The sequence below is a fragment of the Protomyctophum bolini genome (assembly GCF_963924005.1).
Source record: "Protomyctophum bolini genome assembly, chromosome: 5".
NCBI lineage: Eukaryota > Metazoa > Chordata > Actinopteri > Myctophiformes > Myctophidae > Protomyctophum > Protomyctophum bolini.
Window position 1 is genome coordinate 26,247,628 of NC_137866.1, and position 11,655 is coordinate 26,259,282.

At 39.3% G+C, this 11,655-nt stretch overlaps 1 protein-coding gene across 1 annotated transcript; it reads right to left on the reverse strand.

Annotated features, from left to right (window-relative positions):
• Window positions 1-469: 469 nt before the first annotated feature.
• Window positions 470-11,539, reverse strand: stac3 (SH3 and cysteine rich domain 3). Its single transcript, XM_080763166.1, has 13 exons — window positions 11,180-11,539; window positions 9,783-9,828; window positions 8,869-8,947; window positions 8,006-8,162; window positions 7,270-7,367; window positions 7,050-7,110; window positions 6,850-6,947; window positions 6,325-6,394; window positions 5,700-5,761; window positions 5,104-5,186; window positions 4,437-4,488; window positions 3,419-3,556; window positions 470-2,990 (listed from the first exon to the last, which is right to left on the reverse strand). Exons 2-13 carry the CDS (start codon window positions 9,788-9,790, stop codon window positions 2,880-2,882), a joined length of 1,017 nt encoding a protein of 338 aa, XP_080619292.1. The 5' UTR covers window positions 9,791-9,828; window positions 11,180-11,539; the 3' UTR covers window positions 470-2,879.
• Between the last annotated feature and the right edge of the window lie 116 nt (window positions 11,540-11,655).

Sequence of the window (11,655 nt, forward strand, 5' to 3'; positions counted from 1 at the left end):
AGAGCAAGAGGACATGCATTTTTCCACTTTACAGTAGGTCATTTCGTAATTCTTTTTTTAACCACTAGATGACACTCAAGAACAATGAAATTTATCCAAAACGTCATTGGTCTTTAGTTTTATCAAGGCTGTACACTGGAGCAAAACTACCAGTAGGCTACTAATTTAGGTCATTTAAATAAATAAGTTAATTTAGTGAAAGTTAGACACAGTCTGATAAATTATTAGGGATGGACTTGAGTATGTTTGATCAGGAATGTGTCGTTTCTAGGGTGGCAATCTAATATCAGCTCAGAGCAAACTCTCAGGTCAAATACACAATATAAAGGGTCTCCAGATATCTTGTTCAATATCCCAATGAATAAAGTAACAAATGCTATGAATTGATATCATGACATGAACAAACTAATAGGCCTACATAATACAGCAATTCTAAGAAATGCACAAATCAGTGACTGGAAAATACCAATTGTAAAAACATAATACAAGATTTTATTCCCAAATTCCCAATTCCAATTGCAAATAAATTCAAAACATTTCAGCATTTACCCAGCTACGTATTTTGAAACTGCAGGACTTCCACGAACAATGCAATCTTAAAATGAACAAATTCTCACGTTGTGACATTAGATCTTTTTCATTAGACCATAATATGGTCTAATGAAAAAGATCAACATTATTGGCAAAATGAAAAGTGTCTAATGAAAAAGATCTAATGTCACAACGAGAATTTGTTCATTTTAGATCTAGGCATTGTAGTACATTACATGAAACATCATTGTAAAAACACTCACTGCTTAAAAGTCTCAAAGAAAGAAAGAAATAAAGAAAGAAAGGCAAAATGACATGACGCTAAGTTGCAAGTTCACTTCCTCCAAAAGTGCCCAGAGATAGCCCCAATGCCCCACCTCCTGGCTTGCCAGAGCTCCCTTTCCTTAGCCTGACATAGACATATCACTCAGCCTGAACATATAACATCTTTTTTTAATGGGGGTGGCTATAGCGATTCAGGGGCTGGAGCCAGGTTACCCTTTCCTGTCTCCATCTCAGCTTTAGTACTATCCATCTCCATAACGAAAACTATCTATGTGTAGTGGGTACTGTCCACTCTGATAGATCACCAAAAAATGTGCATAAAATGCATTTTATGCAAAACATTTTTGTTAATAGCTAATGTTTCCATTTTTATTGGATATATTTCAGGCTTTAGCTGAAAATGCAAGATACAGCTATTTTCAGGACGTGTCCTATATACGTATATAAATACATGTAACACATAACACTGATAGGTACAGTGTGCCTGACTGTCACACATGTATCCAGCTCAGGTTCCATGGCCATCTGACCTAGTACGCATTCAACCTTGTTGTTGTTTGTGTGTTTGTGTGCGCGTGTGTGCGTGCGAGTGCGTTTGTGCATGCGTGCGTGAGGTAAGACTTGTGTATCAAGTTGCTCCTCGCTCCTGTGCCTACTATCTATAGGCTGGTATTCTATGCACATACTGCGACGTGGGCCTGGAAGTCCCCTGGACCAAAGTATCTCAAAGTACCAAAGTATCTCAAAAAACAGTAATAGATTACCTAATACTAGTTAAAAAGAAAATACTATTATGATTACATTACATATAGCTCCCTGCCAAAAGTAACTTGTTACTAATTTAAAAATAATTCTCGCCCCCAGTAATTGCATCTTTTGTCCCCAAAAGTCTCACACTATCCATTTTGTCCCGGGTGGTTTATAGTCCGCCCTTCCGCATCCGATACTTTACATGTATAGACAAGTGTGCATCGTTCCCGTATCCGCTCTAGAGTCTAGAATAGATCTAGACTGGATCAGCTGCCTACAAAGCAACTCGATCCCAAGTTGCCAACCCAGTCTACCACATAGGTCTACCATTATAAATAAACACTCCTCAGTACACCAAGGATTGTGAAAATAACACTTTTGGAAAATAGTAAACGTAATATAGTAGTATACTTTAGTTACTTTCCAACACTGCGTGTCAATGTAGCATACTAGATTGATTATTAAACCTTTAACACATAGACAGCTGAACATATTTTCAATGCCAGATACTGGATATTTGGACCACTGACAATGAACTGAAATTAAGAGGACGTTCCACTTGATTAAACTGCAGTGGCAGTGTAGTGGCAGAATCAAACATAATTCGGTGTCACATTCTTTAATACCCTCTCTAGGAAGACCTTAACTTTTCTGGACAACACTGTAGCTGCCTGATAAGTGAATGGGGATCACATTATTGTATTTGAAGAAAGGCACAGGGTTAGATGTTGCTGGGAAAGTAATTTCAGCAGCTACCTGACCAGAAGCAGGTAGCTGACAAGCAACAGCTATAAGTGCACTTTAGGTTTAGCAAAGCATTTGTAATGCTCAACATTTAGCTCATAAGTCTATCGCTGACTTTGAACCAGTGCAAATATGTGAGACCATTTTTCCACAGCTTCTATTAACTGTTGTTCCACAGGTCTTAAACAGTATTGTTCAGTTTGTCATGTGTGTATGTAAAGGCACATTTGTTAACTTGTAAAATAGCAGCAAATCCAACTAACTTAGCTTATCACAAACCTGTAATGGAGCTCTAAGTCTAAAGTGTGCTGTAATACATCGCAACATGTAAGAGTTTAGAAACATCTGACCATTTCAATTGCCACTAGACAACCGTATACACAAGTTACACAAATGCCAACGCTTCGGCTGCATCTTTCCACACATTTTGGTGACACACTGTACTGTAGTGTACTGCATACATTAGTCATGTTTTTACACTATAGGCATTGGCATGGCATGGCAGCTAACCATGTACTTAATTGGCCTAATGATTCAATTCAATTAAATTAAATTCAATTCAATTAAATTCAATTCAATGGTGTAATTTCCTCCAGCAGGTCGGCAGGGAAGAAGCCCAATTTACGTCCAGTGCTGACCTTCAAATAGCCTGCCTTTTCTTCACCTTTCTTCACAACGATCTGAAATGCAAAGGAACACACTGCCACATCTCAACCACATACAGTAGGTACTGTTGCATCATAGCAAATCATTTAACTCCAAATGGTCCCACCTGTGTCCAATTTAACACAGAGGAGTTTACTTTGTACCATCTTAAAAGTAGACAAATATAGCAATGCACATGTTATCTTTAATCAGCTGATAGTGATACTGATGTTTCAGAAATGTATTCCACTGATAATGAATATATTTTTAGCCCAAGGCCTGATATTTGATCTGGCAAAGATGTGCATCATGTGAATTTACGCACACGCACACACGCACGCACACACACACACACACACACACACACACACACACACACACACACGCACACGCATGCACACACACACACACACACACACACACACACACACACACACACACACACACACACACACAGCATTACCTGATCTTTCTTTAGTGTGATTTGTCCCATTTCTCTATTTCCCACAAAGGAACGGGTGATCTTGTACACCCTCTCTGCAGCACGCACTTTGATCAGGTAGTTTGTGGGGAAGTATCCTGTTTTCTCACCCATCTTTCCCTGAAATATAAGCACACGCACGCATACAGAACAAATTCAGTTCCTCCTCGGCTGAACCCAGATATGAACGAAACCAAATTGGTTTTCCACTTGACTTTTTGGTCTACACACACACACACTCCCAAAACGGCCTATAGGGACTTGTTTTCGTTAGTACTACTGTAGTGTAATCAATGTCAAAATGTATGCATGATGGTAATAACAAGTAATTCAAACTCAAAGTTAAACTCACAACACCAGAGGTAGTTCAACAAACCACATACAACCCAGATTCTATTCGGCTCAAACAAGGGATTAAATTCATTTCACTCCTATGCCACGTACAAAAATGTGGAACGCCCTACCAACAGCCATTAAGACATGCGGCTCTCAAAGAGCAGCTACGGACAGGTGCAATTTGAAACTCCGCCCCGTAAATAAAGTCTGAGTTCCCCCCCCCCACCCCTTTTCCCAATTTAATTCAATTCAAAGGGCTTTATTGGCATGAGAAAACATATGTTTTACATTGCCAAAGCAAAAATCTAAATTTGATATATAAAATACAATTAAAACAAAATGTATGTACAATAAGTCAGAATCTCAGTCAGAAATCAATTTCTAAGTACCAAGATCACTTGACGCAGATAGTGGAGGAATACACACAATGATTAGTCTTTAGGGTGGCTGTGTTCCATTTGATATCGTTGACACAGCAGCTCACAAATCATGGCCAGTCTGGCAGTGTGCCACGGGTTCGACTCCCGATCCCGACGGCCTTTATACTGCATGTCTTCCCCCATCTCTCTCCCCATTTCCTGTCAGCCTACTGTCTGTCCCTCCATAAAAAATATAAAATAAAGGCGAAAGCCACAAAAAAGAAATATCAATCAATCAAACATACCCGCCACCACTCTTCATTGGAGTCATCCAGGACTGTGATCCGATCACCAGGACTAAAACACACACACACACACACACACACACACACACACACATGAAAAGCAAAATAGATTGAATTTGTTTTTTTTAATAATAAACCTAGTCCATTTGTTCTGTGTTCACATACATGAGTGGTTCCCAAACATTTCCATGTCAAGGATCCCCTATTAAATAGGTATCGCCCCGTAGACCCCTGTTTGAAAATAATCTTGTGCCCGGAACCCATAAGAGATTTATCAACAAACAAAATTGCAGATCTCCAATTCCAAACTCACAACGCATCATATTTTGGAGTATAGCTGAAAGATTTGGCCCTGTGAGAGTGCTCGGACACAGTGTTGATTTTGACAGCACATTTAGATTTTAGTTTAAGTCATATAAGCTCACAACGCGTCGCTGCGACACGTTGTGAGCTTGTAGATCGGCTACTTTCAGCATGCAACCAAGTTAAGTGTAAAATGACTTATACTGAATCTCTTGTCCACTAGTCCCTTCCTAACATTTAGTCTCGTTTTTATTGTCAATATATTTAGTCTTAGTTTTAGTCATTGTACATTTTTTGTTATAGTTTTAGTCGACGACCCCTTTGAGAATCACTGACATAAATGACTGAACATGCAGTGACTGACTGGAAGTCCAGATCGTCCTTCTCGATGGCCTTGAAGCGGTACAGAGCCAGGTAGTAGTGAGACTGGGAGAAGGTGCTTTTGCTCTGTCAACAAAACATAGACAATCCTTAGTGTTCAGAGTATAGAAATTGAAACAAATGGCACTTCCATTTACGCTCTCCTACTCTCCTACAAATGCATAATATAACACTGAACACTGATCTAACTGGTAGCTCATTACATTCTTGTCTACAGTCTTGAGATGTTGATTGATTGATTGATTGAAATATTTATTAACAGTTTGCAGAATTACAGTACATTTCAAGCACAAACTCAATACAAAGACTGTTAACTGTGAGTGGACGACCCAATTAAGCCTTACACTTATTTACAACGGGGTCCACATTGTTCAATTCATCAAAACATTTAGAGACAAACAAATAGACACTTCTATGTAGTTAAAGAACAGAACAGGAATTCATCATATAGGAAGCAAAAAGGGAACAAATACATATACAGTGAGGGGAAAAGGGGGGTAAAAGAAAAAGAAAGACAGAGTGTAGGGCGTCTACTCTGCACACAACATGTTGGCTATATAATGTCCACAAGTTTCCTACCTTTTCATCTTTCACCTTGTCTGTCTTGTCTCCACCTTTGTCTTTCTTATCCTCTGGTTTTCCTGTAAGCACATCAGACATCAACTGTTGAATGGCTCTCTCACTTTGTAATTGAGCTTTACACTAATCCTTCAGTGATGCATCTCTGCCTTGTTCCTGACTGCATTATGCTTATCCATGCTAAACCCCTTATCCTTAAACTTCTTTGCTTTTTTTTAACTATTTTGAAAAACGTGTTGTATGCATGTTGCAAAGGTGTGAGTGAGGCCTAACCTTTAATGCCCAAACCACACCAAAGGGTCGGGTTGGGACAAAACGTTTTTTAAGGTAAACCACACCAATGCAACCCATTGAGTTGCAATGAGTTGCATTGGCGTGGTCTACCTTAAAAAACGTTTTATCCCAACCCGACCATTTTTGTGTGGTTTTGGCGTGTGTCCGAGGAAAGCCTTGTATCAAAAACGGCCGATAAAACAAATGAAACAAAAGTCGTGTTCAGCAGTGACAGAGGTCTTTATCAATTAAGTCGGGAAAGTCGGGTTCAGCAGTAACTGTAAACCTCTACACTCATACCAGCTGAACTACTAATCAGAGTGATATGTTGCTCATTGTATAAACTCCATACCTTCGCCCCCTTCTTCATTCTCCTTGGGCTCTTGGTTCTCTTCTTCCTCCTCCATCATCGTCATCATCATCTGAAACACAAACCATAACACAGTGACATTTTCTATATGGATTTCAATATGGAAACAATCACAAATATTACGCTCTTGAACTGAGCTGATTTTACTGCCAGTCAGCTGATAATAACACAACTATGCTACGCTAGACTACTACACAAAACAAAGTATCATCTGTGGAACTTTTTAGTAAATGATTATAAAATTAAAAGTGGGAAAATCACTATGTGCCTACTGTATAGTGTATAACAATGCCCCTCCATCCACGCATGTAGGCTACTTGCAAGCTACAAACTAGTAATGTAATAATTTATCTCATTCCCTCAGGTAATCTTGATGGTATTATTTAGCAATCACAGGGGACTGTCAAGTAATTGACTGATTTAGCATAAGTAAAGCGATTTGTTTTACAGCACATCCTAATTATATTCTGTCGTGTATCATCACTTCAACTTAGTTGTCACACTTACATTCTTCTTGTCGTTGTCGTTCTTCTTGCGTTCCTTGTTAGCCATGACGACTCCAACCCGCAGTGTGTCAAACACAGGGTCATTGCGGTTGGGGTTGTCTGTGGACCCAGACGTAAGAGTGTTCATTTAATTCTTAAATGAGACAAAATATAGACTTTCTTGAGCCTATAGTTTCACCACAATAGAAACATTTGTCTCACTTGGATCTGGCTGGCTGCTGCTGTACAAAGGTGAGCTGTAGGCTCTTCTGAAACCAGGAGGCTGTAGAGAAGGTCAGGAAAAGAAAACTATGTATCAGTGTTATAGTAGTAGAGCCATAATAGAGCCATCAATGCTGCCACAGTGAAAAAAACTAAGACGCTATATTTACAAGCAGTACTTTATTCTTTGAATAAGAATTAAAAGAGAAAAATGTCTCACAATTTTGCCAAAACACTTTTGGAACTCAACATAGGACTGACATGAGTGGTGGATGTTGGTCTTGCAGTTTTTGCACCTCAGAGCAAACTTGTTGTTCACTGAAAAGTTAGTGTTTACAAGATCAGGATCAGTCAACAATATGAAACACAACACAGAATTGTTTATACTGTATAAATAAAATCTACAAATATTTAGATATGTATTGATTTTAAATTATCACGGTGGTATTCACTGATGACTTTGTTTTAATGAAATCCATATTATCCTATTATTTACCTGTATTTATCCTGACATACTGTAACTACCTTTTTACACTTACAGTGGGGCGGGAACCCCTTTTGGTGTTTTAAGCATTATGTTATGCTTTAGCTGTTGACAAATAGCAGATCTACAAGCTCATAGCGCGCACCGAGTGCCGCACTATGAACTTGTAGGTCTGCTATTTTAGAAAAATCGTGAAAATGTGCTTCAAATCTTTGAATATATTATATATTATTACAGAGTAAACATTTGAACTCAAATCTTTGCTTCTGGGGAGGTCGCTGGAACAACATATTTTCAGATGGGGGACAGAGGCATATTACATATAATCTTTGGGGTCCTTGACATGAAATATTGAGTATCACTGATACAGAAACATAAGGTTTTTCAGAAAACTGTCAGGATTTAGAAGACATTTTTTAAATTTCGATGTCAGGTCTAAATGGGTTAAGTCGCAAGAATAGGCATTACATACGGACTATCATGCGGGCACAGACATCGCAGAACTTGGGTTTCTTGCAGTAGTGGTCTTTAAACTTGTGGGGTTTGTCGTTGATAGGTTGAACAGGTTCTGGAGGGGGTTCTGGCGTCTTCTCCTCTACCTCCACCTCTTCTTCATAGATAAAATATACCTGCGTACACACACAGAGGACTCATCTATGTCACCTCTGCGTATCACTCAGTGTCTTGAGAGTAGTGTTAGTGCATCTCAATATTCTTTGTAACTCCTTTTGTTCCTAAAGTTACCAACTTATTTTAATATTACATAATGTCAGTGTGGAATCTGTGTAGGAGTGCTGCTGTGCTGCCACTACAACAAGACAACTGTGTCATGACTCATGCATTACAATTTTCAGTTTCATACCTGATCATAACTGCATGTTTTGCCTCTAACCACATGAACCCTTTTGTGGGTGGGGGGACGGGATGTTAAATGATCAGATATACAAGCTCAAAATGTGTTACCTTGTTACATGTTGTGAGCTTATAAATCAGCTATTTTCGGCAAAGAGATTTGGTATGAAGGAGAATAACAGCAGACCTATATAGTATAGAGCCTTCAGGGAATCTGGTCACCTATGTACAGTATATAGCCGGGATACGTGGTTAAAGAGTGAGTACAGAGAATACAACATATTCTAATTAATCGTATGATGCACAGATAAGCAAGAAGCATCAATTAAAGTAATTGGTGTGTACAGTATTTGGACCTACTGTACCAGTTGGTGGCTATTTTAAAAGCACTTGGGACGAGTTCTGTGTTGCCATGGTGATAGGATGGGGGACGGGTACTGTGTGTTGCTATGGTAATTAGGTTGGCATGATGCTGCCACTCACAGTGTCTCCTTCCTCCCTCACTACGTTGTCAGGGGCCGGAGGGTGGTCATGGATATCCACTGAGTTCTTATCTTCCTCACTGTCACAAGGATACGCACGCACGCACGCACACACGCACGCACGCACGCACGCACGCACGCACGCACGCACGCACGCACGCACGCACGCACGCGCACACACACACACACACACACACACACACACACACACAATCGCATAATTAGAAAATCATACCTGTGTGAAGTGAGGAGTGCTCTTATATCGTACATCATCATGACTTAACATGTCGATTTGCTCGTCCACGTATGACGTACATTCTCCATTCATTGTCAATAGGAATTTAATGTTTGTGTAAGGCGAAAATCTACACTAATAGCTGAATATAGGAGGCCCTCAAAAATGTGGGGGCGCTCTTATCATCATCATACAAGTTTAACTTCAATATGTACTTTGCTCAGCCAATCAAATCATCGCAATGGGGTGATCAGCCAATCACAAGCCAATGTTTGTGTTCACACAAACCCGGAAAGCTGGGCATAGGAGGGGGCTAGCACCTCTTAAAAATACACTAAAACAATTTCAATGTTCAAAATGACTATAAACCTGCCTAGCCTACTGATGATGTCACTGGTAGGCATGTTTCTGAACAGTCCACAGCCCTCCTCTGAGACACAGAGTGAGTAGACAGAAATGGTGGCATCTTATAATGAGCATTAGCGAGGACCAAGTATATGAAATTAGGCTGAAAATGGGTGAAGTGTTCCTTTAACTTAACTGTCAGTACAGTACTGTACATACCAGCTTTTCAATGGGGAATAATGGCAATAACTGCTATGGCTAGGTCTAAGAACCAGTAATGTTTAATATGTGCCTGTTGGAAAGTCTATTGTGTTTGGAGATTAGATTATACGCACCTGTCCATGATGTGGTGTGAAAACTGTTAGTAGGCTACCGCCCAACCTGTAGACAGAAAAATGTACACATTATTTTTGCTCTTTGAAACTTAAACATGAATAAAATATCACTAAATCAACTTCCTACACATTCAATGTTCTCCACTTGTGAAGTTGTAACAAATTAACAATGTCACATCACTTCGCAATCCTCTTTTGGGATCCAGTTGTACTCTTTGAGAAACAGTGGCCTAGAATAACTTATTTACAGTTGTGTTCCAATAAATCAGCAAATATTGGAGTGCACATTTTCTGCACTACATCTCGGCACCATGCAAATTACCAATTGTGGAATTAAATTTTGATTAAGTAGTTGTCTTTAATTTTACAGACAAAAACTTAATGAATATATCTTTTTAACGGGTACCTTTTATCACATTTACTGATCTTAATCACAGCTAACAATCCCTGTATCCCCAACATTCACATTACTAATTTGTTTTATTGACTTTTAAAGCACTTTGTGACTGTAATTGTCTGTGAAAGGTGCTCTATAAATAAACTTGACTTACTTACTTACTAAACCAAATTCAGAAAATTCACTGCCACTGGAAGTGAAAGGAAGAAAAAGTGCTGGAAAAAAATAATCGAATGAATGAATGAATGAATGAATGAATGACGGACGGACGGAACACACTATTTATCCAGTATGGCATAGACATGTCATTTTTTTTAAATTATGTTTGATTAATCTAACATCCTCCAGTGTTTATTCAGAATGTTTATACAGTAAATGAACCATTCCATGATAAAAAAAAATATAAGGCATCTTGACTGCTGTGGAAACTTGGATGATAATGCACATTTTAGGCAAAACATTCTCACAGAAAAATTGGGAACATAGCATGTGCATAATATTCTTATGTGTCTACTACATACTTATGCACACATCTAAATGTAAATAAAGTCACATATTAATGTACACACGCACACACACACACACACACACACACACACACACACACACACACACACACACATACACACGCACGCGCTAGCGCGCGCACACACACACACACACACACACACACGCAGAGTCGCATGCAGAGTCGACATGTCTATTCCTGGGAACTGTAATTCAATCTCATCACAGCTAAATGTGTGTGCCTGCTCTGCCTGTAAAGGGGACGAACAGAGACATTCTCGAAGGTATGGTAACAATTGATAAAAAATTATCTGACATCTGTGAGTTACTGGAGCTTCAATTATTTTCAATAGTGTGAAATTGGGTTATAAAGCAACATTAAAAAAATATATATACCTTGACTGATTCTACCACCAATGCCTCTGTCACATATTCATGAAAAGTAAATTCTTTAGTAAAGTCATCATAACCACAAACTAAAGCTGAAACCTACTTCTTGTCCAAGTTCACTCAGTTCAAATGGAGATACCGCAGATCTGGTGTGAAGTTGTACCCCTCTGCAAATGAGTTCTTCACCTGTTGGCACTGGTTGTGAGTCCCTAGTCCTTTATAAGAACCGCTTGATTTGAGAATGGAAGTCAGCCAAAGAATCAAATCGCCTCCTTGATTTGAGGCCTTCAGAATTCTACCAAAACAGTCTCCAACTTTGGATCCTTTTCCCTTTAAGCTGTAGGCTACTCCCAGTCCCATGCACTTATTGATTTCCAATGGGGGCTTTTCAGTCTTTCCGTCTGAGTGTATGCATGTGTGTGTGCCCATGGGTGTGCTTGAGTGTTTGTGACTGTGTGGCCAGGCTTTCATGCGTCAAAGTGACTGTTTGAGACAGCTGGGGACCTCAGACTGAGCACCGATGACGAGGGGAAATCAGATCCATTCTCTCCCTCACCCTATTTTACGCAAGCACACACG

Excerpts from the sequence above, each read along its gene's own strand:
- stac3 (XM_080763166.1), bottom strand. Across the intron at positions 8,163-8,868 it reads TGAGGGAGGAAGGAGACACT|GTATATTTTATCTATGAAGA; the intron begins GTGAGTGGCAGC and ends GTGTGTACGCAG. Across the intron at positions 5,187-5,699 it reads ACAAGGTGAAAGATGAAAAG|AGCAAAAGCACCTTCTCCCA; the intron begins GTAGGAAACTTG and ends TTTTGTTGACAG.